Source organism: Taudactylus pleione, unplaced genomic scaffold (assembly GCF_031769625.1).
Source record: "Taudactylus pleione unplaced genomic scaffold, aTauple2 ptg000007l, whole genome shotgun sequence".
NCBI classification, from domain to species: Eukaryota; Metazoa; Chordata; class Amphibia; order Anura; family Myobatrachidae; genus Taudactylus; species Taudactylus pleione.
Window position 1 is genome coordinate 19,669,191 of NW_028284410.1, and position 25,866 is coordinate 19,695,056.

Here is a 25,866-nt window from a genome sequence, read left to right on the forward strand (position 1 = left end):
ACAAAGCTACAGCATCGGTCACAGATCCCTTGATAGACTGACTTCTGTTCTGAGTAGCCCTTTGATTGCGCAGAATGGCAGCATGTATTGAGACACTGGAGCCATGTTATCTGCTTACTGGATCGCAGATACCGGCTATGAGAACAGTCAGACATGCTTGCGTTTTTATCACCACTCCCTCGTTACCTTCTCAAACTGTGCCCATTATCAATCACCCTGCATGAAAATAGTCACTGCAAGCAACTACGGTAATTGAATTTGACGCATGTGCTGTGGGGATGCAATCGGGAAGCCGGCTGACATTATACAGACAGCCGTCTTCCCGACTGTCATATCCCAGCGAGAGTGAAATGACCAGCGTCTAGATGTAGACACCGCTCATTTCACCGACGCCGGGAGACCGGCGCCTGGCATCCCGATCGAGGGGATGCTGGGCGCCGCGAGCGGACAGCCGCGGGGGGGAGGGTTAGGTTTAGGGCTCCCGGGGGGGACTTAGGGTTAGGCACCCCCCCCGGGAGGTTAGGGTTAGGCTAGGGGTAGGGAGGGTTAGGTACCCCCTGGGGCAGGTTAGGGTTAGGCTTAGGCAGCGGGGAAGGGGGGGGGTTAGGTTTAGGCACTTAGAGGGAGGATTTAGGGTTAGGCACTTGTGGGGGAGGTTAGGGTTAGGTACCTCTAAGGGAGGGTTAGGGGGGTAGGTTAGGTTAGTTTATACGTACCTGGGGAAGATCGGGATTTCTAGCGCTATCAGGCTGCTGCTGCCGGGATCTGTTCCACTGTCGGCCTGACGCTGCCGGGAATCGAACTGCCGGCCATGCGGCCGGCGGTATTTCATACCGATTCCGTGCTGTGTGACTCAAACACAGGCGCAGATTGCAGACTATCGGTCAACTGCGTAAACATCGTAATAGAACACATCTCTGAATCAGGCCCAAAGTACCTGTGTGGACAGTAACAGTAAAAGTGTGTGTGTAAGGGAGGTAACTGGTTGGTTATATCTTCTACTGTATATACTGGATAGTCAAATGGAAGGACAGCTAAAGCTAAAGAATGCATATTCTTATCTGTAATAGTGTAATCTTTTTCAGTTCTGTATACATTATTGGCCCAGTAAGTACATAACACAGAGAACTAGTAAAGCATACACTCATACTGCATAGAAAATGAAATGTTTGGGCCTCCGGTGGAACAACCATTTGTGAATCAGACAAAAGCTTACTTTGCATCCCCTTTCCCATGTCTCCTGCTCCAGGGTATCTTGTGCTTTGTGAGACATCAATTAATGAACAGATAGCATTTTGCAAAACATGACATTTCTTTTATTCTCTTTGAAACCCTACAATACTTCTTGAATGCATAGGCATTGCAGCAGTCATATTATGCTTCATACAGAAAAGTAAAGTCACAAGAGCTTTCCAGAGTCACTTTGTATGTAAACAAATAGGTTTTGATGTTTACGGTTGTATAATAGTCTTGTATACCAAAGATACAATACGTTTCTCCAAATTTGCTCTTAAAAATAATGTCCTTTTGTATATTGTCTGGTGTTGCCGGGTTTGAAATTAATTCAACAATTCCTGAGGTCTTGCTGTAGTCTTATTAATGTTTCTTCATAAGTGAGGACAATTGCAGGACAATCTGTGGAGCAAAAGTATACAGATAAATTTAGGCTTTAAATATATTGATTGCAAGTTCCTTCACTAATATATACAGTTTAAAACAAAACAACTTAATTTGTTTATTTTAGAAAGTCCCAAATGTTTCATCCAGTTTAGTAGGCTAATAACAGCAAATAAGAATGTACCATATCATTATATTTGTAGAGATATTTGAAGATGCAGTACAAACACATTGGGCCAAATATAGGTAATGATTTGTCAAGTGACAATTTTTGAGCGATTTTGCAGTAGGTTTAAAGCAGCAATTTTTTAAAAGGCAAGCCAACCTGTTTCCAACATAGGAAGCATAATTGCCGACCTTCCCCAAAGAAGCAGCCAGGTTGGCTGGGTCTGGGGCAGTGGTAGGCGGGTCTGGGGAAGTGGGCGGCCGCAGCTGGGTGGCCACAGCCCCCGGGAGTTTTGTCCACCTTTCTGGCCAGGAGCACCACCAGATTTTCAGGAGTCTCCCCCTAATTCCGGGAGGGTAGGCAAGCATGGTAGGCGGTGAAGAGGAAAGGTGTGTTAGCACAATGGCAAACATATGCAGTCCAGGGCACAGAAACATACATGCCTCAGAAAGCCATATTATTTGTGTGTGGTCATTAGTAGCTGCAGATAGCCTATAATGATAACGGTCCTCAGTATTGGAAAAACACTCATGATTGATTAATTGCAAATGTACTGCTGAAACTGATTGGTACTTTATTTCTGCTGAGTTATATAAAATATAATTGTTTAAAAACATTGGCACAAGTGGAATATAAGTATACAGCCATGGCCAAAAGTTTTGAGAATGACACGAGTATTGGTTTTCACAAATTTTTCTGCTACTGGCCGGGATGTACTAAATGGAAAATCCGGTAAAAACCCTGTTTTCAGGGTTTTACCGCATTTTCCATATGTATCATCGGCTGGCCACATGACTCCGATGCGGAGGGTAATGCCAGCTTTTGCTGGCATTACCCTATAGAAGCCGATGGGCTTCTACCGCAGCGTGCTGGTATGAGGGATCCGATCAGATCCCTCCCAGCATGCCCCGCAGCCACCACGTCACTCTGCTCATGCTCAGATGGACTCCCGGGTCATAAACCCGGAAGTCCACGGCGCAGCGCATATCGCAAAGGACAGTTCTTATGGGAAGAGCTGTCCTTTGTGTTACTTATCACATATGTTAGTACATATGCGATCAGTAGGGATGCAATGCATGGCGGGATGTACTCCGCAAGGTTAGTGTTTTTAGACCTTTTTGTCAGATGTTACTATGGTATACTGAAGTAAAATTGCAAGCATTTCATAAGTGTCAAAGGATTTTATTGACAATTACATTAGGTTTATGCAAAGAGTCAACATTTGCAGTGTTGACCCTTCTTTTTCAAGACCTCTGCAATTCTCCCTGGCATGCTGTCAATCAGCTTCTGGGCCACATACTGACTGATGGCCGCCCATCCTTGCCTAATCAATGCTTGGAGTTTGTCAGAATATGTGGGTTTTTTTGTTTGTCCACCCGCCTCTTGAGGATTGACCATAAGTTCTCAATGGGATTAAGGTCTGGGGAGTTTCCTGGTCATGGACAAAAAAAATTTCGATGGTTTGTTCCCCGAGCCACTTTTGCCTTATGGCAAGGTGCTCCATCATGCTGGAAAAGGCATTGTTCGTAACCAAACTGTTCTTGGATGGTTGGGAGAAGTTGCTCTTGGAGGATGTTTTGGTACCATTCATTATTCATGGATGTGTTATTAGGCAAAATTGTGAGTGAACCCAATCCCTTGGTTGAGAAGCAACCCCACACATGAATGGTCTCAGGATGTTTTACTGTTGGCATGACACAGGAATGATGGTAGCGCTCACCTTTCCTTCTCCAGACAAGCATTTTTCCAGATGCACCAAACAATCTGAAAGTGGATTCATCAGAGGAAATAACTTTACCCCAGTCCTCAGCAGTCCAATACCTGTACCTTTAGAAGAAAATCAGTCTGTACCTGATGTTTTTCCTGGAGAGAAATGGCTTCTTTGCTGCCCTTCTTGACACCAGGCCATGCTCCTAAAGTCTTCGTCCTAAAAACACTGAAGCAGCAAACTTTGTGAAAACCAATACTTGTGTCATTTTCAAAACTTTTGTCCATGGCTGTATGTAACGCACTCATGGAGTTAACCAGATGCATATGATAGAGTTGCTAACTGGGACGCATCTTCTGATAGTTGCCGCTTTACATACACTTGTGGCTTTTTTAATGAACACAAGTTGTGCCTGCAATTGGGGAACAATTAGGATCAACTCCATATTTTTCATACTTTCATGTTTCCCTTTCAAAACATGTCAATGTATTTATTTACTATACAAAATATTTTATGGAAACATTAACTATAAATATACACTTAGATGATTATTTATTGCTGTGGTATACAGATAATTCAATATGCATACCCCTATCTTAAATGTAGACAATATAAGAAACAAAAACAACAAACTCATCTGTCTGACCCAACCGTCAGATAGTGATAGCATAGTAGAGTCAGAGAAGGTTACTGACTACATCCTACTGCTCTGACTGTAAAGAGCTCTTACTCAGGAATATGGTATTAAAGCTGATTTCTACCTTGTACCTTGGGCTGGGTAGGGAGGAGGGAAGCAGGGCTGTACACGGAGGAAGTAAGCAGGGCAGGAAGGATAGAGGCGAACTGGGCAGTATCATGAAGCTAAGGTATACTCGCCTACTTTTGAAAAAGCATTTCAGGGAGATTGTGAAAACTGGGGGGGTGGAAAGAAAACTGGCAAATGGTGAAGGCACAAAATTGTAAAAGCAGAGTCACCAAGTAAATGTTAGAACAGGTTAATTTTTCTTAATATAATAAATTTATGTTAAAAAAAAACCCACTGTTAATGTACTTCCTGACCGACAACAGCTTGTCTTAGATAATGACTGACTGACTTCTGGCCCTGGAAGCACCCAGGCACCCACAGTTAGTGACTTCTCCACTTGTTACCATTCAATACAATGTCTTCTTGTGGGCTGGCTGATTGACTCTCACCTTAAAATGCAAGTGGGTCATAACATTGTTGAATAATACAGGATGGTCACCTACACGCAGGGACGTCTTTAGAGAGGAGGGAGCCCGTGTGCATCCCCTGTCACGGGCCCCCTCCTCTCACCCCAGCAACCGACTGACGCGGTTGGCCGGCCACCGGAGAATCAGTAGACTCTAAGCACTAGAGTGTGCCCAGAGTCTACTGCGCAGATCGCCAGGGAAAAGGCACGGCCGCCATTTTCTCAGGGATTTCCTCAGCGCATGCGCAAAATGCCAGAAGAATCTCCACGGCAGCCATTTTCCGGCATTTTGAGCAGCGCTGAGGGACCCGACGTGGGACCGCGGAGAGGTTAGTTTTAGGTGCAGGGTGTGCAGGCTGCACACCCTGCACCCATTATATATACAGCAAACCCCCCCCTACCCACGATACTGATTATACGCTAAGACACTAGGCTACGTGTCACAGCACAATCAGCATTTCAGTGACTGTAACATTGACCATTTGCTTACACTGTATAAGAATTAAGCTCATCACATAGGATCCACTGGTGTTCTATAAATACTACATTTATGTTGATGATGCAAATCGATATTACATTAAAGTCTTTCCAGCTAATAATAAGTCTCATATCAATGTCTGATTAACGCAGGTATAAAGACATCCAGCATCTCACACATTCGTTTCCTGTATAATGACAAAAACCAATCCACCAAGGGAAGAGCGCAGTCAGTAAACCTTATGGTTACTTTGTACCTACATTATAGATACGCCCCTGCCTACACGCTAAATCAAACATGTCTTGTTATAACAATAATTTAGTAGCTTGTTTTCCATGCACATATACCATTTTTAAACCCTAAATTCAGGCTTGGGCTATGTATTATGGCGGTCACTGATGGTCTTTTGTACTATATAGTGGACACAGATGCTCTCTGTATTATATGTTGATTACTGATGCTCCTTGTATTATGGGAAGTTCATTGATGTGCTCTGTATTATATGGCAGTCACTGATGCTATGTTTTATTGTATGGCTGCCACTGATGGTCTCTATATTATGTGGCAGTATGGTATGGCTCACTCGTGGTCTCTATATAATATGGCAGTCACTGATGCTCTCTTTATTGTATGGTGTTCACTGATGGTCTCTTTGGGGCAGATTCAATTCAGCACGCTGTTGATAGCGCCGGGAAGGAGTTCCACGAGCTATTCAATTCAGTGTGCTGTTAGGGCAACTAAAATATTTCTTTTTGCACCCTCCTGAGGGTGCGAGCAGAAATCTTGACTAAAGTGTAGGGCTCCGAGCAAAATTATGCGAATCTAGGCTCCGGTTGGGTATCAAAGGGTGCGAGATGCGTTGCCGGCGTTTAAACGCTGTTGCAACGACACATCACACCCTTCACACCTAATTGGATTGATCCCTTAGCACGGCGCTAACAGCCTCATGGCCAGCACTTTAGTCAGAGAATGCGACTAAACACCCAGGTTAAGTCTCCAGAACAGGCATTCTCTGACTTAACCTGTAATAGTCGGATTAAACCGTGAGGTAAATTGAATAGTTTCGGGACCAACTTCCCATCGTTATTCACCTTGCCTTGAATTGAATCGCCCCCTATTTTATACTGTATGACGGTCACTGATTCTATCTGCATTTGTTAAGTAGCGGGTTTGGTTTTTCACTGTTTTGACAATGCATGCGCAAGTCAAAACCTCCGCAATCCTACTGAGAATCTACAATTTAGAAAACAATTGAATATCAAAGCACCATCAATATTTTGCATGTGGGATAAATAGTGTTCACTCTAGGTTCGGTGGCAGGCAGGGCGCCTGACCTAGAGCAAGGGCACTTCTTTGCGCGTCCGAAAAGGGGTGGTCAATGAAAATCGGCATGTCTTTATGACGTATCCCCTTTTGGACACCATTGGGGGAGTGCCCGGCACTTATGGACATGCCGAGCAGCCCCCAAGCGCCGCAGTCACTGTGAATGGATGCCGGGCGGTGACCACTGCTATTTCAGCGGGGCGCCGCGCTGGATGGCAGGGTGCTTTCTGCCCTTCAGAAATAGGGCAGGGTGCGGCGCCCCACTGAACCAGCCTAGCGGGAACGCTAGGTAAATACTGGCTGCTGTTACATGTAGCCCGCAAATGCTGGACAGCTCTATTTTTACACTGCACTTTACATTTCAGTTATGACACTTCTCTATCAAATCTAAATCTCTCTGCACATTTTATATCTGCCCCACCTGCAGTCCAGCATGGTATTACCAAGATACATAGTAACTTGCTCTTTCTTACTCTATTCCCAAATCTGAATCAGACCCATAGAGTGGAGCCCCACAGTGTGGGTGTTCTCCCACTATCATTCCACTGACCCTAGGCCAGTTGGCACTGGGGCTGGGTACCGCATTTTTTCAGTAATTTTAAATAAAACTGCAGTTTTTTGGCTCCCCCAAAGCACCAACAATGGTCTGTCGGTTTTAAAAAGATGGCAAACTCGCCATTTAGCAAATTTACTTCTTAGGCCCATATTCAATTAGAGGCGAAAAGCCGCGATTGGCGAAAAGTTTTTGCCGATGCGCGATTTTCGCCTGTTTCTGAAGTGTCGCCCTATTCAATTCCAGGACGTTTTCGCATTTGACGAAAACTCCATAGGCAAAAGCAGGCGAAAAAGTTTCTCCACCCAAAGGCAGGAGAAAAGATGTGCAGAATCCCTATTTTTGAGTAAAAACATGGGTATTTGGTTCAGAACCCTTTGGGCACCCCCCTAATGACTAATTAAGTAAAAAAAAAAAATTATCTTACTACCCCATAAAAAGCGGTTTTCGCCTGTTTGGCAATTGAATAGTCGAAAAGCGGGAGGGCGCATTGTGAAAGTACGCGATAACGTCGCCTTAAAATGTACTGGTAATGGGTATAAGTTTGGTATGGGGAAGTAGTTGAAATGCCGGCTGTCAGGATTCCAGCGCTCAGAATGCTCTTGCCGGAATCCCTACACCAGTCACAAAACCGGCGCTGGCTTCCCGACTGCCAAAATCCTGACGGTAAGTAGTGGGGCTAGGGAGAGGGTAGAGTTAGGCATTGGGGGGGAGGGTTAGGCGCTAGGGGAGGAAGTTAAATTTAGGGTGCGGGGAGGGTTAGGTTTAGGGGTAGGGGATTGGTAAGGTACTTACTGGCCCTTGTAGGTATGCTGACCCTGTCAGGATGCCGGCTTCGGGATTCTGACCACCAGGATCCCGAGCGCCAGCATCCCGTACCCAACCCTGGATATGAAGTATCAACAGTCAAAATGTCAACCACACAATGGACCTCATTCAGAGGCGGTTGCACGGAGTGATTGGACATAGCGAGCAATGTTTTTTTCAACTGCGCATGCGTGTACCTCGCAGTGCGCGTGCGCAAGCCTGTCTTCCCGACCGCAATCCTCTTGCTCGCTAGTCACTACGAGGTCGTAGCTGTGATTGACATTTTGTGCTGTTTTGGGTGGTTACAGGGGAAGGTGCTTGTGAACGGGGGTGCGGTGGTGCGCACGCAGGTGTGGTTGACCTTAAAAAGGGCGTGCATATATTACTGAGCGAGTCATCACACACGTCATCTTGTTGCAATAACGACGCTACTGCTTGCAGAGCTAAGGGTAGCCCAGGGTCTACCTTAAGCATTGCGAGTGCTGGTGATGGTTACTGCCTCAACCAATGTTTGTAGGCAATTAACAATGTAACAGGTGTTAATCGTGCTGACGTAGGTTGCCGCCTGCGACCGACTCTGAATTAGGCCGTAGAGATAGGAGGTGTGCTTTCATTATTGTGGGTGTTTCCGCGCTTACGATGTGCTTTGCGACTAAGCGCTCGTTTTGCATATTCTCGGTCACTTTGGGTGCGACCGATCGCTCCCGAGCGACCGCCTCTGAATGAGGTCCAATATCTCCTTTAAAAGATAGTGCTGAGATAAAACTCTTGTTTTGTTGTAGATTATCATTTTCTGGTGACATTTATCTACTTGTTTCTGTTAATATTTAAGCTTCTGCAGATGTTTAAAATATCCGTCCTTGATGAGTGTAGAAGTTAGGCTGCTTCAACTTCAACAAACACTTAAAGATAAAAATATATATTCATTAGCCACAAACTAGGACTTTGCAACTTTTTTCTGCATAAAAAACCCACTATCATGACTTTTTGCTATTCAATTAGAAAATAGTGTTTAGATAATGTCGGTTTCAATGGGAGGAATTGCGGATTTTATTTAGCACCTCCACAGTTGGTAACTTTTTAAAAGTCCTTATTTTAAGGTAAAAATGTCAGGATAAAGTGCAGTACTCTGGTACACTCTTCCCAATGAATAGTAATGTATTTAGGTGTGCTTAAATAGTATAATATATCCAATAAAGACAATTCATTTTTCATGCAGTTTTCTCTGAAAAGTAGAGAAATGAGTTTAATGATGTGGGACATTAATTAGTATGTTGAGGTGTTGTTTTAATAGAAAAGGGTTATTTTTTAACTTGCAAATGGTAATTGCAAGTGTTTTTTTCAATATTTTACTACTTGTATATATACACTTATACATTTGCTGAAATACACATACTGGTTATGATTTTTTATTAATTAATAAAGTTGTGAAGTGCATCCCATACATCTTATAACAGCCTCCTATACTTTGCTTCAGGCCATTAACCGTCTCCTACACTGTCCTTATTTTACACCTAGTAGGGGTACAGAATTATTTTCCCATTCGTTCTTGCAGTTCACAAAGACTACTGTACATGCTGAAGAACTACAATGCCCGCAACTAGACATTTCTGATTGAATTGTGCAAACTGTTTCTATTTAATTGGCAGAAATATCACAATTATCGTGCAGATTCACAGTATATGTTGCAGCTAATTGAAGCTAACCCATGGAGAAGCAGTGTTGTCAGTTTCTATTGACACAATACAATACTTTGTGTCAATACAAATTTGGAAATGCTGCACATCCATTTAACGATGCGGAGAACGACGGCACGATTATGACGCCGTCATCTCCCGCGTGGTGAACTGCATACAGACGTTCAGTGTATGCAGATCAATCATCCCCGAACATGGCAACCTGATGGCGGTCGTCAGGTTGACCGTCATGTTCGGGTGATGATTGATGTTAAAAATGACCAGCGGGCGCGCACATCGCTGGTTGTTTTTAACCTTTTACTGCCCGATTTGCGGGCGATTACCAAGCAATGGAGCGATAATGACCGTCGTTATCGGTCCATCGCAAAGTATAATCACCTAGTGGATGGGCAGCATAATGCTGGCCATCCAGTAGCAGACTTGTCCCTGAAAGATGAAAGATCAAAAGTGCATGATCGATTTGTGAATGACGACCACAGACCATAGACCAACGATTTTCAAAGCAGTTGTTAATAAAAGTGGACTGAAATATTTATTTAAATCTATATATGTTTATATGTTGGTCGTTGCAGCGTTTAAAACGTGGACTGATGCATGAACGATTGCACGATAACGATGTCCAATAACGACTACCTGACGGGCAAAACAGGACGACGCAAATGACCGGCGGGATCGCGCATCGCTGGTCGTTTAGGACATTTTACTGCCCGATTTGCGGATGATTTCCAAGCAATTGAGCAATAACGGCCGTCGTTATTGCTCAATCGCTGGGTTTAATCGCCTCGTGGATGGGCAGCATAAGAGAACAGAAAGTATCCAAATTTAGTGAGTGCACGGATAGGTTGCCTGGAGATGGAATATGTAGAGTCTTTTAAATTGACAGTAAATTAACATCTTTCTTGTAATTCTTGCTAGGGTTCTAGTATGAAGGAAAACAGAAGTGGTTTTAAGTGTTGTATTATTAATATCTTTTATAGCTCTACAAGAACATAATTAAATGCGACTGCAGCTAGTCAAAATCAATATTTAGAGTTTGGACAAACATGTCCCCATCTCCTACCCTAAAAACACCCCTTCAATGTCACAGCAACTGCCACTGGTACAGTACTGAATGGGCATTCATTAGTGGGGCATACCACAAAACTGTTTTAAAATCAAAAGTTCCGATCAGTGGAGCAGTCTCTAAAATCAGGACTGTCACACCTAAATAGAGGTATGCGTATTGTCAAATAATTCTGCTATTGTGGCCTTAAAAAAATTAGCTACATCATTTGTTTTCAAAGTTAAAAGTTGCTGTACTATTATCTATTATATATTTATGTAAATATATTTTTGTTTAATGAAATTTCTTTTTTAGCGCTTTTGAAAAGGATGAGATGACAGAGAATTACTAGGTTACTATAGTGACATCACCAGGTAACATTGGGTTTTTTTTTATCAATGGGGACTTCAGTCTGACCGCTATGTACCAAACTCCGAAAGCAAAGCTTTTCAGAGTTTGGCCTCATAGGTTTATACCGTCAGATGGTGTAACCCACTTTAAGCCTATGGAGGCACCCAAATCTGAGACTGTGTGCATGCTCAGTATCAGATCCCATGGAGGAGTATTTCACAAATGTGAAATACTCCTCCAATATGCCAAGGATGTACCTCGCAGGTACAGAAGTTAGCGCTACCACTGTATCTGTGGGTTACAGTTAGTACATACATAGTTGGGGTACTTTCATTTAAAATTAAATTAACCATTGCGATACACTGTTAATAATCGTGGGAGTGCGGTGATTACTAATACATAGGCCCCTATGTTTGTTGTATTTTACAGCATCTGATGCAGAAATATAGAAACGGTTGAAACTGAGCTTCTACAGCATATGTTCGAGGTCCCCTCTAGTTTCTATGAGAATAGAAATACAGAAAAACATTCATTACGGTAAAACATACTTGTAATAGCTGCATTTAAAGAGATTAGATTACAGTATGTCATATCTTTGCCTATGACTTTCTCAGTGTAATGTGTAGGTAAAGTGACTAACTGTTAGATCTGTAGATCGGTGGGTACACGCCTGCTGCTGGCATTACTTGCCAGTGACATCCGTCGAGATGGAGAGAAGGTCACGGGTCCATCACACTCCTTATTTTGCTTGTCTTCTGGATTCTGTTCTCCTATAGTTTCTGGTGTGCCTGGTCGGCTGATTCCCTTTAGGTCCGACTTAGAGAGTGCCCATGATCTATTAGCACCAAAACTGTAGCGTGCTCTATTGCTGCATGTAGATTCCTGTATATATCCACCTCTCTCACCCACCCTAGAAGAGTGCCATGGAGCATTGACCCTCCTGGTTTTTCGTACTGCATTACTAGTTGCGGCACAAATAATATTTTGTACAGGGCAATCCTCCATGTCCTCCGAAGGTATTTCAGTCATTCTTTCCATATGTATACCATGCGCACTGTCAATACTGGAGTAAGTGTTGCGGATAAAACCACTTTTGCGCTGTGGGGGGTTTTGTCCAGTCTTACTCCCAGAAGCAAGTGTTTTATTTATCCTTTCATTATTGTTAGAGCTGGTGTTGTGAAAGTGACTTTCTATTGTGTTTGCAGAGTTGACCTCATTAGCGGATTTGGTTTCTTGCTCATCAAGAATGCATGTATTACTGTTATCTGTGGCCATATCTACAATAGGGTGGAATTCACAAGGAGGATTTAAAATTGGATATACAGCTGGGTCATTTTCCTTTTCCATCAGCAATGTGTAGTTACTGGGTGCTGAAGGAAGGGTCTTTTGGGGACTAGAAGATGTGCCAATGCATGTGTGAGTTACTGTGGAATGTGTCTTAGGTTTAATTACATAAAGATCATCAAATTCGTCTTTAAATTTATATCGCACTAAACATCCTTTTCTGACTTTTTTCACCCCAAGATGTCCAATTTCCAGAATGTTAAGAAATAGAGAGACAGCTGCTATACTCTGCATAAATAGCATGAATACTGTCTTCTCAGTAGGTCTGGAAACAAAGCAGTCAACCACGTTGGGACAAGGGTCTCTTTGACATTTGTAGAGCGGATTCAGCTGAACTCCATAAAGTAAATGCTGACCAACCATAAAGCCGACCTCGACGGCAGATCTGGTGAATATATGGATAACATAGGTACAGAGGAGAGAGCCTCGAAGGGGAGCCTTATTGAGTTTTCTTTGCTCCAGTTGTCTCAATTCACGTTCTAATCTCTTACGGTCCTCAGTGAACTCATACTCGACTCCTTCAAGCTCTCCTTTCAACTGAGCTTTCTTTCTGTGCCTTTCTTTCTCAAGAGCCCTCAGTCTGTAAATTGCATGTCCCATATAAACCAATGATGGTGAAGACACAAAGATGACCTGCAGCACCCAGTATCTAATCAGTGATATAGGAAATGCTTGGTCATAACAGACATTTTTGCATCCAGGCTGTTCTGTATTGCATACAAACTGTGACTGTTCATCATTCCATACTTCTTCAGCTGCCACACCCAACACCAGCATACGAAATATAAAGAGAATGGTAAGCCAGATCTTTCCAACTATGGTGGAGTGTATGTGGACTTCCTCCAGAATGACCCCAAGGAAATTCCAGTCTCCCATCTTTAGTCCACCATCTCAACACTACAGTGAAAAAATAAAAAAAGTTCCATGGTACGTTTTATTCAGGCAAGCAGATAGTAAAAGCATAGTACAGTACAACATATGAATCATAATCCTATTTCATTTTATTTTAGGAAGCAATCTATACAGACAAAGTTTATAAGGAACATTTCAAATTCCGTTTATACAGGTAACTATATAGAAAAGGTTGTATTGCATTCTGAGATCATGTGATTATAAGGGTAGGTAAGTTATCCATACAGGTAAGTTAATCATTCAGATAACTGTATTAGTTTACACTATTCTAACATTTTTAGACTGATCTAAGGTAATATCTGATTGGTTGCTATAGGTTACTGCACATGTATGCTATTTGAACTCCTTCAGAAATAATTACATTTCCATACATTTTAAATCATGCTACATAAGAAAACTATATTTTGTTGATGAAGTCCTGCAATATACTACATTGTTTTATACAAATGTTTTATTTGCCTTTTATCCATAACAGTGTTGGCCTTCCAATGGCTGGTGAACCTTAATTAACCATTTTTTAACTTATTAAGACTACATGGTGAATCATAAGACCAGAGTATTATGTGCTCTATGTCAGGAGTTTGTGTGTGTAAGCAAGCTTATTGGATCAAAAGAATCTGAAATATGCATAGTTTACCTTATGTCACCAGCCACTGCTATCATGCATGCTGTCAGCACATCTACAACAGAATTATCTATATTACTCTTAAATTACTTTATACAGAAAAATACTATTGTGTAATATATTTTCATATATAATTAAGTGTGAGACAGTAACAGCAATATATTTCTATCCATAAGATATATGTATAGAGAGAGAGAGAGTGAGCACTGGAAAATAATGAATAAAATGAGATGTCTCTGTACTTCTTTCATCAAAGGCACAGCTAAACTAAACTAAAATATAATGACAGGAGCTGATTATTTGGTACTTTATCTCCGTCCACTTTATCACTTTCCAAGGCTTAGTACATCTGCCCCTATATAATGTGAAATCCATTTTGAGAGATAAAATGTCTAGTCCATTATCACCTCTGTTCATCCAGCTAACATATAATATAGTCACAATGGCTGAGACACAGCATCCTGTAAGATCAAAGATTCTCTTACTGACCTTATAGTGCCTATGCTATAAGAAATTGCCAGGATATCTCCATCTTTTATAGCATACTTATTATTTCATCACTTCTGATCACAGTTCTTTGTCTGACTGTTCATTGTGTTCTATAATATTTACTTTCTTTACATTTGCAATTCTTTTTTACTACACAGCCAGATGACGGCAAGCATTTCATCTCTGCCACATTCAAAATGAAGTGAAAGATACATAAGTACAGACTAATATCTACAGTGCATATATATATATATATATATATATATATATGTGCCATGGTTTATATGCAAATAATGTGTTGCATAGTTTATGTGTGCAAGTTTACAAATATTTCAGGAGGATAGGCAGGTTGTTAATGTCATCTATAGCAAGGTGCATGCAGTTTACAGCATACCTTTTTGATTTACTCTGGCTCAGGAAGGACTCCATGGAGCATCTCTTGCTTGTCCTGTGAAGCTATCATTGTGATGAGGACAGGAAAAAAAGCTAGCGCTGTGTGTTCATCTTATATTCAGCATATAAAAATCAATGTATGTACAGTCTGACATCGCTCCCAGCTACATGTAAATGGTTTAGATAACCCACTCTATTCCAGAAGCTTGCTAAAATAGTGTTCCTGGGTAGTGGAGTGGCATGGAAACAAAGTCATTTGGTAATATTATTATTATTGGTACATAGCTATTTAATCGCTAGGTTCAAAAGGACAATGAAATCTGCCCCTTGTTATGGAAGAACAGGAATACATTGTGTTTACTTGTGCCTGACAATTCATATGTTGTTCTGTAAGTAAAGTTTGATTTTCACTCCATCGTTGGCTTTTCTGATCAGCTTTTTTTTATCATTAAATAAGGGAAACTACAGTAGTCAAGTATCTTCCTAAATCATGGTCCTAATATTGTAATATTTCATGAGCACATGTACGGGAAATGATAACCTGTGGATTAAATGTAATATTATATTTCTATAATGTACTAATGAAAACCTATTTTATTTTTTTTAAAGAAATCATTAGTGGAAATGTGTGTTAACAAGCCATAAAGGAAGTCTTTAGCATACTATTCACAATCTGGTGTGGTGACTTCAGAAGTGTTTACAATGATAGAATTAATGCTGTCGATCTTTGCTGGGGTCAATCGGATGGGAGAGCTGTCCGTATTCCTGCTGCCCCACAGGACAGCACATAACCAAAATATGCATGAGTGTTAGTTTTCTGTTTCTTTTTTTTTTTTTTATAAAGTCTTTTTATTTCACAGCAACAATACATTATGAATGTCAAACTAAAACAATATTACTATTCAACAGCTGTGTACATTGTTCATTTGTAATTCCTAATAACATTTCTAGAAAATGTAACACATTAAAAGGTGCAATTAAATGGGGAAAGGAATAAAGAAAATAACAATGAAATAAAAAAGAAAGCAAATAAATAAAAATAAAGTAAATAAAAAAGCCAAAAGGTTACAAAAAGTAAAGTATTTCCACATGAGTCACAATATTGACTGTGAGTGACAGAGTTAGGTCAACTCATAAGTGCAATACAACAGGACAGGGGAGGTTGTGAAGGTGCAAGGGGGGAAAATAGAGTGAGGTTGCAGCCTATGTAACCTATCTTAACATAAAACATTCCGTATTCTCAAATACTTTTCCATTCCCCTATAGTCTCATAAGATCAGGATAGCCAATGTTGTAAAATAATGTGTTTAACTATAGTAACCATAACTGTCAGTAGGGGTATATGTGAACCTAATGATATATCCATTTCCCAAGAGGAAAAGTCGGCAAAAAGAAGAGGTTGCACAGTTTTAGGAAGTTAAAAGCTGGCCACACAATAGACCAACTTTCATCCAACCATCCAACTAGTTGATTGGTTGGAATGAAAATCTGGTAAAGTATGGGAGTCAATGATGATCAGCAATTTGCTCCTAAATGCCAGAAAACAGATTAAAATGGTCGTTCAGACAAGTTTGTTAAATGTTTGATCTAAACAATTTGTTCATACAACAGTTTTGTCCATTTTCCAGCGTTTGGAAGCAAATTGCTGATTGTCATTTGCTTTCATACCTTACCAGAATTTCATTCCAACCAATCAACTAGTTGGATGGTTGGATGTAAGTTGGTCTAGTGTGTGGCCAGCTTAAGTCTGAGAGTGGTCCTCAGCTAAGCAGGAAGTGTATCCCAGAACATGTTCATCTTTCGACTGCGAAAAGTTGTGAGATATTGTATATTGGGGACGCTGGCATTTGAAGCAATCCCCGGACTCACAAAGTGTGATCTATGCGCAGGAGAGATATAAGTTCTATTCAAAACTCTCAAGTGAGTCTCCTGGAGGGAGGCCGATTTAAGAGCTGGCAAAATATTGGCAGTATAATTTAAAGATTCAAATCCACTAATTCCGATATTTCAGTATGCCATGCCTTGGAAATGTTGGACCATAACAGAATTAGAATGAATTAAATCTAGGTAGAGATATTGGATTTTAAATTGATTAAGACCCCTTCAGATGAGATATTTGGTGTTTGAGCAGTAGAGAAAGGGTCATCTAAGGAATTTATGTAATAACTGGATTGTAAAAACATGAAAAAGTGTGAGTGAGTGAGGTGAAATTTATCTCGGACTTGAGAAAAGGAAAGAAAATGGCCTCCTTGGTCAAGTACATCTTTTATACCCCTGGTGAGACCACATTTTATATGCCACATTATCTAAAAGGGGGGGAAATGTCAGATTTCCCCATAAGGGGAGGAATAAGGGTTATGTTTGATACTTAGCCAGGCCTTATACATATCCTGTAACAGGATATTGGTACGATAAGGTACAGGGATCTGTATCTTAGGGGTATGCAGGAGTGCTGCTGGGACATACGGATAGAAAATAACTTCCTTCAAAGCTTTATTAGTGAAATGTTACCTATGTAGAAACCAATCAGATACGTACTGAAATAATGCTGATTTGCAAAGGGTAAGATATGTGGCATGCTCAGACCTCCTTTCTTTTTTGGGAGATAAGTACACTATCAATTCATTTTGGATTTTGCCAAATAAATCTAGAGAATATTGGGCACATCGAAGTGCATCCGCTGTAGAAATTGTGATTAATATGTGAGTTTAGGGAAAATAATATTTTTAATGACTGTGACTCTGCCTAGCAGAGAGAGATTCAAATCCTGCCAAATGGTCAACTGAGAACGCATTCTATCTATGAGCAGGGAATAATTATATTTGGAAAGTTCAGAGAGACGTGTAAGGATAAAGATTCCTCGATATTTTAATTTGTGAGGGGTAATAATAACCGTAGTAGTTAAGTGAGAATCATGTTGCAAAGTGTGTGAAATTGTCAGGTTTATGGATATTAATGCAATAACCAGCAAAAGAGCCAAATCTATAGGTTTTAAGGGGTCAGAGATAAAGAGCAGCATATCATCGGCAAATACTGTAATGCCAGCTTACATTCCCAATCTCTGACTGCAATACCTTTTGAATGATGGATTTTGCCATAATGCAATTGCCAATGGTTCCAGAGCGGCAGCAAACAGTGAAAGAAACATTGAAAGAAATTTATTGGTTAAAATTTGCATGGTGAGAGAGGAATATAAAACACTAAGCAAACGAATGAACTGGATATGGAAGCCGAAACGTTGAAGTGTCTCCAACTGGTGATCCCAGGTGACCAATACAAACGCTTTTTCAGCATCTAAGGATAATAGGTACATAGGACCTACCGTGGCAGAAACCTCTAAAGACTGCAACACTGTAAGGACTTTACTAATATTAGTTACTGATTTACAGACCCAAACAAAACACATTTAGTTGAGGTTGTTTCTTTTTATTTCAAAAAAAGTTTTGCAATATATTCCTGTGTTCCACTTTAATATTTTTTTTCACTGTACCTTAAGCATTGTAAGATTTTTCACCATATTATGCATTTTAAAACTTTTCTGTAGTCTTAAAGCAGTCACATATTAGATAAGCTTAGTTATTCTACAAATCTTAATTTTTTTAAAATTTGTTTTTATTTTGATTTTCAAATACAGTCAGGTGCATAAATTTTGGGACATTGACAGAATTTTAATATTTTGGCCTCTATTCACCACCACAATGGCTTTGAATGAAACAAACAAGATGTGCTTTAACTGCAGACTTTCAGATTTAATTTGAGGGTAATTACATTCAAATCAGGTGAATGGTGTAGGAATTACAATGGTTTCTATATGTGCCTTCCACTTTTTAAGGGGCCAAAAGTAATGGGACAAACTAAACAATCCTAAATCAAACTTTCACTTTTTAATACTTTGTTGCAAATCCTTTGCAGGCAATTACAGCCTGAAGTCTGGAACGCATAGACATCACCAGACGCTGGGTTTCATCCCTGGTGATGCTCTGCCAGACCTCTACTGCAAATGTCTTCGGTTCCTGCTTGTTCTTGGGGCATTTTCCCTTCAGTTTTGTCTTCATCAAGTGAAATGCATGCTCAATCGGATTCAGGTCAGGGGATTGACTTGGCCATTGCATAACATCCCACTTTTTAGCCTTAAAAAACTCTTTGGTTGCTTTTGCAGTATGCTTCGGGTCATTGTCCATCTGCACTGTGAAGCGCCGTCCAATGAGTTCTGAAGCATTTGACTGAATATGAGCATATAATATTGCCCGAAACACTTCAGAATTCATTCTGCTGCTTTTGTCAGCAGTCACATCATCAATAAATACAAGGGAACCAGTTCCATTGGCAGCCATACATGCCCACGCCATGACACTACCACCACCATGCTTCTCTGATGAGGTGGTATGTTTTGGATCATGAGCAGTTCCTTTCCTTCTCCATGCTCTTCTCTTCCCATCACTCTGGTACAAGTTGATCTTTGTCTCATCTGTCCATGGGATGTTGTTCCAGAACTGTAATGGCTTTTTTAGATGTTGTTTGGCAAACTCTAATCTGGTCTTCCTGTTTTTGTGGCTCACCAATGGTTTACATCTTATGGTGAACCCTCTATATTCACTCTTGTGAAGTATTCTCTTGATTGTTGACTTTGACACATATACACCTACCTCCTGGAGAGTGTTCTTGATTTGGGAAACTGTTGTGAAGGGATTTTTCTTCACCAGGGAAATAATTCTTCTGTCATCCACCACAGTTGTTTTCTGTGGTCTTCCGGGTCTTTTGGTGTTGCTGAGCTCTCCGTGGCGTTCTTTCTTTTTAAGAATGTTCCAAACAGTTGATTTGGCCACACCTAATGTTTTTGCTATCTCTCTGATGGGTTTGATTTGATTTTTCAGCCTAATGATGGCTTGCTTCACTGATAGTGACAGCTCTTTGGATCTCATATTGAGAGTCGACAGCAACTGATTCCAAATGCAAATGTCACACCTAGAATCAACTCCAGACCTTTTACCTGCTTAATTGATAATGAAATAACGAGGGAATAGCCCACACCTGCCCATGAAATAGCTTTTGAGTTGATAGTCCCATTACTTTTGGCCCCTTAAAAAGTGGGAGGCACATATAGAAACCGTAGTAATTCCTACACCGTTCACCCGATTTGGATGTAATTACCCTCAAATTAAATCTGAAAGTCTGCAGTTAAAGCACATCTTGTTTGTTTCATTTCAAAACCATTGTGGTGGTGAATAGAGGCCAAAATATCAAAATTATGTCAATGTCCCAATATTTATGCACCTGACTGTATATTAATTACAAAATATGTAATAATAGCAATGATATCTACAATATTTGATATACAAACAAAGAGAAATTAGTGATATAAAACATGTTTTCTTTTTTTTCATAACAGATTACCATTGAATAATATCCTCTCAAAAGGAAGAATGAGAGGAAAGGGAAAGAAAAATGTGGGGGGGGAGATCACCTGTGGCCCAATACACTCCATCATCCAATACATTAACTAAGGTGAATAGGAGGGTCAGATTGAAATATTCTGGTTTCATACCATAATGTTGTACAAAAACAACTATGAATTTGTTGCCTAGTCGAAATATTTAAGATGTCAATAAAATATTCCCGAACTGCAAAAAAACTGCTCAATGCGTTGCTCTTTATGCAATGATGTCTGCATCCAATCCATTTTGAATACGTGAAAGAATGAATCTTTAAACTGATATAAAAGGAGGAGAAGGATGTATCCATTGCTGGAGTATACATTTCCTCACTACGGTAATTTATGAGAACCTGGTGACATTTTGGAGGTAGTTGTCACTATAAGAAAAATTGCCCATTCCGGGGTCAACGATATAAAATTACCCAACTCTGAGATTGCAAGTTGCTTAACTTGAATCCAGTTTTTTTTATGAGAGTACAATCCCACAATCAGTGGTAAAGAAAAGCATCGGGTCTAGCACATATCGGACAAGTTGAGGGAGCAAGCCCAGTTAAGTGACAGCGTAAGGGTGACAAGTATCCCCTATAAAATATTTTAAAAAACATATCCTGGTATGTGATAGCCGAGAGAACTCGAGTGAAATATAACAATGCTTTTAAAATCAAAGATTCACTAAGATCAGGGAAGTGTTTTTGCCAATGAGTGATACCAGTGTCATATTGTAATTCTACATTTAAGACAGATAATTCTTTGTTTACCAGCAATTCTGATAAAATACCAGCAATTTTGATAAAATGTTATATATCTTGACATACAGTAAGTCAGGTAGTAATTGAGAGTGTCATCTCTTGAAATAAATCTTGGTGGTGGCAGAAGGTAGTTAATAGTAAATATGCAATAGCATTTTCTAGAATTTTAGTCACCATTAGACATACCTGTGGTTTGCTTCTGATTAACCTCAAATACGTGTTCTGACAATATATAAATAGCAGCTAAGACTTTAATGAAGACTGAGTTCTAGGTTATACTTATAAACTGTAAGGAGAAATGGTGTCAGTTGAAGACAGCTCTCCTACTAGTGCTCAGACCAGGTTATTAGATTCTAAGGGGTATTCCAAGCCATCATTTTGCAAATGTCCAGAGTTGGTGCTCTTTGCTTCTCATACCATACTTTTTCTATTTTTATTCTCCATCTTGCACTTTGACTGAGTAACACATTTCCAGGTGCACTCCAAACAGTGTAATAACACCACTGCATAACAACGGAATCGGTATGTAATGCCGGCGGCTGTTTAGCCGCCAGTTCAAATCCCGCCACTGTGAGCCTGACAGATGGAAATCCTGACAGTGTGAGGTAAGTACCCTAACCCTCCCTCCCCCCCAACCCTCAGCGATGCCAGCCCTAACCTCCCCCTCTAGTGCCTAACTCTAATCTCCCCCCGTTAGCGCCTAAACCTGCTTCCTCTGTTATGGCTACCGACACTTGAGACTCCTGGAGGGAGGCAGGCCTACTAGGCACAATAAACTGGGGTGCTCTTAGGAATGACCTTTCCATAAACTCAGTAGCAAAGGATAAAAGTAAAGTAGATTTTATTCACAAAAAAATGATAGTCAGCAAGGTCTCAAATAAAGTCTCAAACAGCACAGAGGTTCACATATGCAATAATAAGTATAGGAGAGAATCCCCAAATATATATATGCAGTCTTTAAGATACAAGAACTAATGTGGTAGGGAACCCCGAGTCCAGATGACACTGAGGACCTTTGCCAGGGTAGAACCCTGTAGTAATGGAAATCCGGAGCAGAGTGGACCCTGCAGAATAATATAGTTCGGGACAGGGCCGAGCAATGTGGTGCAGTGAGAGATGAAGCAAACTTGAGCCTTGCGGCGTAGTGAAGTCAGAGCAGGGTTAAGCCCTGTAAGGCGATGAGATTCCAGGACAGGGTTGAGCCCAGCAGCGTGGCTAGAGTTCGGAGCGAGGTTGAGTCCCGTGATGCAGAGAGGATTGTAGCGGGGTTGAGCCCCGTGATGCGGAGAAGATTGTAGCGGGGTTGAGCCCTGTGATGCGGAGAAGATTGTAGCGGGGTTGAGCCCCGTGATGCGGAGAAGATTGTAGCGGGGTTGAGCCCCATGATGCGGAGAAGATTGTAGAGGGTTGAGCCTTTTGATGCGGAGAAGATTGTAGCGAGGTTGAGCCCCGTGATGTGGAGAAGATTGTAGCGTGGTTGAGCCCCGTGATGCGGAGAAGCTTGTAGCAGGGTTGGGCCCTGTGGTGTGGCTAGGATTCGGAGTGGGGTTGAGCCCCGTGATGGAAAGATGACAGTGTAACGGTGCAGTTGACAACTGTGACAAAGATGAGTTCAATATCCACAGGAACGGAAAAACAACAGGCAAAGGTAAATAGTGCAGCAAAATGGTGAAACTGCAGTGATGGAGCAATAAGCAATACTTAGGCAATAGGAATGCTGGGCCCTGTAGTGCAGCGGGTAACTGACATCAGAAGTTCATCTGGAATATAACAAAGTCCACAGCAATCCACAGGCACAGTGGGGATTTGGCAGGAGTCCCAAGAAAAGACCTGAAAGCAACTTTGCACAGACACTGAGACACAGTAACAGGCTTTATACTAGAGGTCTGTGATCCATAGGAAGTTTCAGAACATGTGACCCAAATGGAATCAGGTTTGAAATAATGAGCAATCTAGGAATCCCACAACCTGATGACACCTGAGAAACAGATGATCACTTTAACACTCTCCCCTGAATGAGAAGCATGCCAGCAAGCAGGATAGCTCCTCCAATGACCACAATGGAACTTTGGCAAAAGTAGTCTATCTTTATGTACTGAAATAGTTGCAGTCCTGACACCCTCCCAGGGGGGGTGCCTAACCCTACCGCCCCTAGTGGTGCCTAAGCCTAACCCCCCTTCACCTACCCTAACCCTCCCAGGGGGTGCCTACCTCTAAGTCCCCCCGGGGGTCGCTATATCTAAACCCCTCCCTGCAGCTGGACGCTAAGATACCTGGCATATCTTCGGTGTGTCAGGATTCTGTATGTGGGGCTAATGATAAGCGTCAGGATTTCAGCGCCTATCTTTAGTCCTAGGTCGGGATATAAGTGACGGGATATTGGCGGGTGAGATAGCGTCCGCCAGTATCTTGACTGCATCCCCAACAAACATTTTGGAAAAGAACATGTAATTAAAACAGTCCATAGAATGCATCACTCTCATACTTAACTAGATGTTGTCCACAGCTTTGCCCACAATTAAATCGCTTCTGTCAATAGTTTGTTTTATTTGAGTTGTTCTAGTTGTATTCTGTTTCACGTTACTAGCAGCACTATACAGACTGGTCTCAGCAGCGCCTTCACCCACCACTCACACCAATGTCACTGTGTGCCCTGTGCACAGACTGCTGTGTAGCCTATTAAAGTGAACACAGGCCCAAAGCACCTCTCCCCCCACCCGTTACCGGCCGCAAACATGTTGCCACATCTATCTCTTGCATTGATGATGTCAATCAATATTGTTTTTGTTATTGTTCAGCTTTAACTTAATGGATTGAGATGAAACAAAGTGCAGGTTATTTCTAGGAGTTTCCACTACAAAATGATGCCATTTTCATGATAATCAGTTCAGTAGTTTTTGTGCCAACTTGGAACAAACAGACACAACATTCTTATTATATTAGTATATATTAACAGAGCAGTATTTTAGAAGAAAAATATAAAAAAGTTAATTTTGTTTTGCCATAAGATGTGGAGCTTGTACTTTCTAGTTTGATATGTTACTTCTACTTCTGGGAAATTGGGAGTTATTTCCCCCTTCACCATGGTGAGCTGACATTGGGCCTGATTCAGTGATGGATGGAATTACAGAGCGATACACAAGAAACTGTGCAATTCCATCCATCGCAAATGCAGCAGGAGGTGTCTGTAGGAAACAGTCACCTGCTTGCTATATCTGCAATCCCAGCGCTACACCTGAAGTCGTATCCTGGGATCACGGTTGCAACCATCGAGACCGTAGCTGAAACTTACCAAAGCCTGTGTCCTGGCAGCTGCAAGGCCAGGAAATCTGCGTCCACCAACGCAGACCCTGGCGTCATCCCTCTCTGTGAATGGTGGCCAGCTCCACCCCCCCCAACTGCTGCATCATGTCAGTCATGCACAGACCCTAAGCATCAGGTTAGCGTACATCTCTGAATCTGGCCCATTGAGTTCCTCTGCCACTGGTGAATGCATCAATGCAAAGTTTTTATTTTTTATTCAGGGAAGGAAATGCACATCCCTAGCATTGTGTGACCTCTCCATAACTACAAAGTATTCAAGATGTTCTGATTACCTCAGGGACAATGTTAGGAACCAAGCAGGTTATTGCTAATAGATATTAAAAATCCACAATTTTAAAATATTATGCTTTCATAAAATCAGTTACTGTTGATTTGTAAAATTAATGTACAATGCGCAATGCCGTCGCACAGCCAGCATAGAGACACCCACTGCTGTAATACCTTGCAGTCCTGCATATACTGTACATCGAGTACCATCAGCCCCTCATGCACAAATACAACAGGATATACCTTACCCAAAAATTGCTAACCTCGTAGCATGCAATGAGTACTCAAGCTGCGTATGACTTTGCAGTGGCTAATTTTTGCACGTCTATGCAACAGCGTTCAAATGGACAGGCACGTCTGCGTTTCTCCAACAACTTCCCCATCGCCACTCCCAAACGCTGACTACTTGTCAACCACTCTGCGATGGCTTACCGTGATTGCAGTGTAGCCGTCGCGCACTGCGAATCGACTGCATGCGCCGTTGCAGTTGCGATCCGTAATGAATCAGGACCCATAATATCTAAAAAAAAAGGATTTATTTGTTTTACTCTTGTTTGAATACAATTATTTTGATTAAAACCTTATTACAACTATTTTGTCCTCAGTGAATATGTGGCACCACAGAACATATAATGGGTATCATTCAGTAACTGCAGTAAAATGACTTATTGAATCCTGCGCACTATCAGCAAAATCATGCACTAACCTATTGTAGCTACTTTATACTGTTAAAATGTTGGTTACACAATGCGTGCATTCTAATCTATATGTATTGATCTACATATATGAACATCCTGCCTACCCAAGTCATTGTGTCTGCTGTGTATCTCTATACCATATGTCTGGGTCTATAAATAGAACTAAATCATTCCTCCATCATTACAATAAATGAAGAATCCAAGCCATTGGCAGCTACTGCGACATATATATATATACAGTCAGGTGCATAAATATTGGGACATTGACAGAATTTTCATATTTTGGCCTCTATACCACCACAATGGCTTTGAAATGAAACAAACAAGATATGCTTTAACTGCAGACTTTCAGATTTAATTTGAGCTTAATTTCATCCAAATCAGGTGAACGGTGTAGGAATTACAACGGTTTCTATATGTGCCTCCCACTTTTTAATGGGCCAAACGTAATGGGACTATCAACTCAAAAGCTATTTCATGGACAGGTGTGGGCTATTCCCTCGTTATTTCATTATCAATTAAGCAGGTAAAAGGTCTGGAATTGATTCTAGGTGTGACATTTGCATTAGGAATCAGTTGCTGTCGACTCAATATGAGTTTCAAAGAGCTGTCACTATCAGTGAAGCAAGCCATCATTAGGCTGAAAAATCAAAACAAACCCATCAGAGAGATAGCAGA

At 41.2% G+C, this 25,866-nt stretch overlaps 1 protein-coding gene across 1 annotated transcript; it reads right to left on the minus strand.

The window, feature by feature from the left end:
• Window positions 1-1,385: 1,385 nt before the first annotated feature.
• Window positions 1,386-14,779, minus strand: GJA9 (gap junction protein alpha 9). Its single transcript, XM_088460564.1, has 3 exons — window positions 14,718-14,779; window positions 11,594-13,194; window positions 1,386-1,635 (listed from the first exon to the last, which is right to left on the minus strand). The coding sequence occupies exon 2, from the start codon at window positions 13,171-13,173 to the stop codon at window positions 11,596-11,598; it is 1,578 nt and encodes a 525-aa protein (XP_088316690.1). The 5' UTR covers window positions 13,174-13,194; window positions 14,718-14,779; the 3' UTR covers window positions 1,386-1,635; window positions 11,594-11,595.
• Window positions 14,780-25,866: the final 11,087 nt, after the last annotated feature.

Bases quoted from the DNA above. Each gene is read 5' to 3' on its own strand.
- GJA9 (XM_088460564.1), bottom strand. From the start codon at position 13,173: ATGGGAGACTGGAATTTCCTTGGGGTCATTCTGGAGGAAGTCCACATA.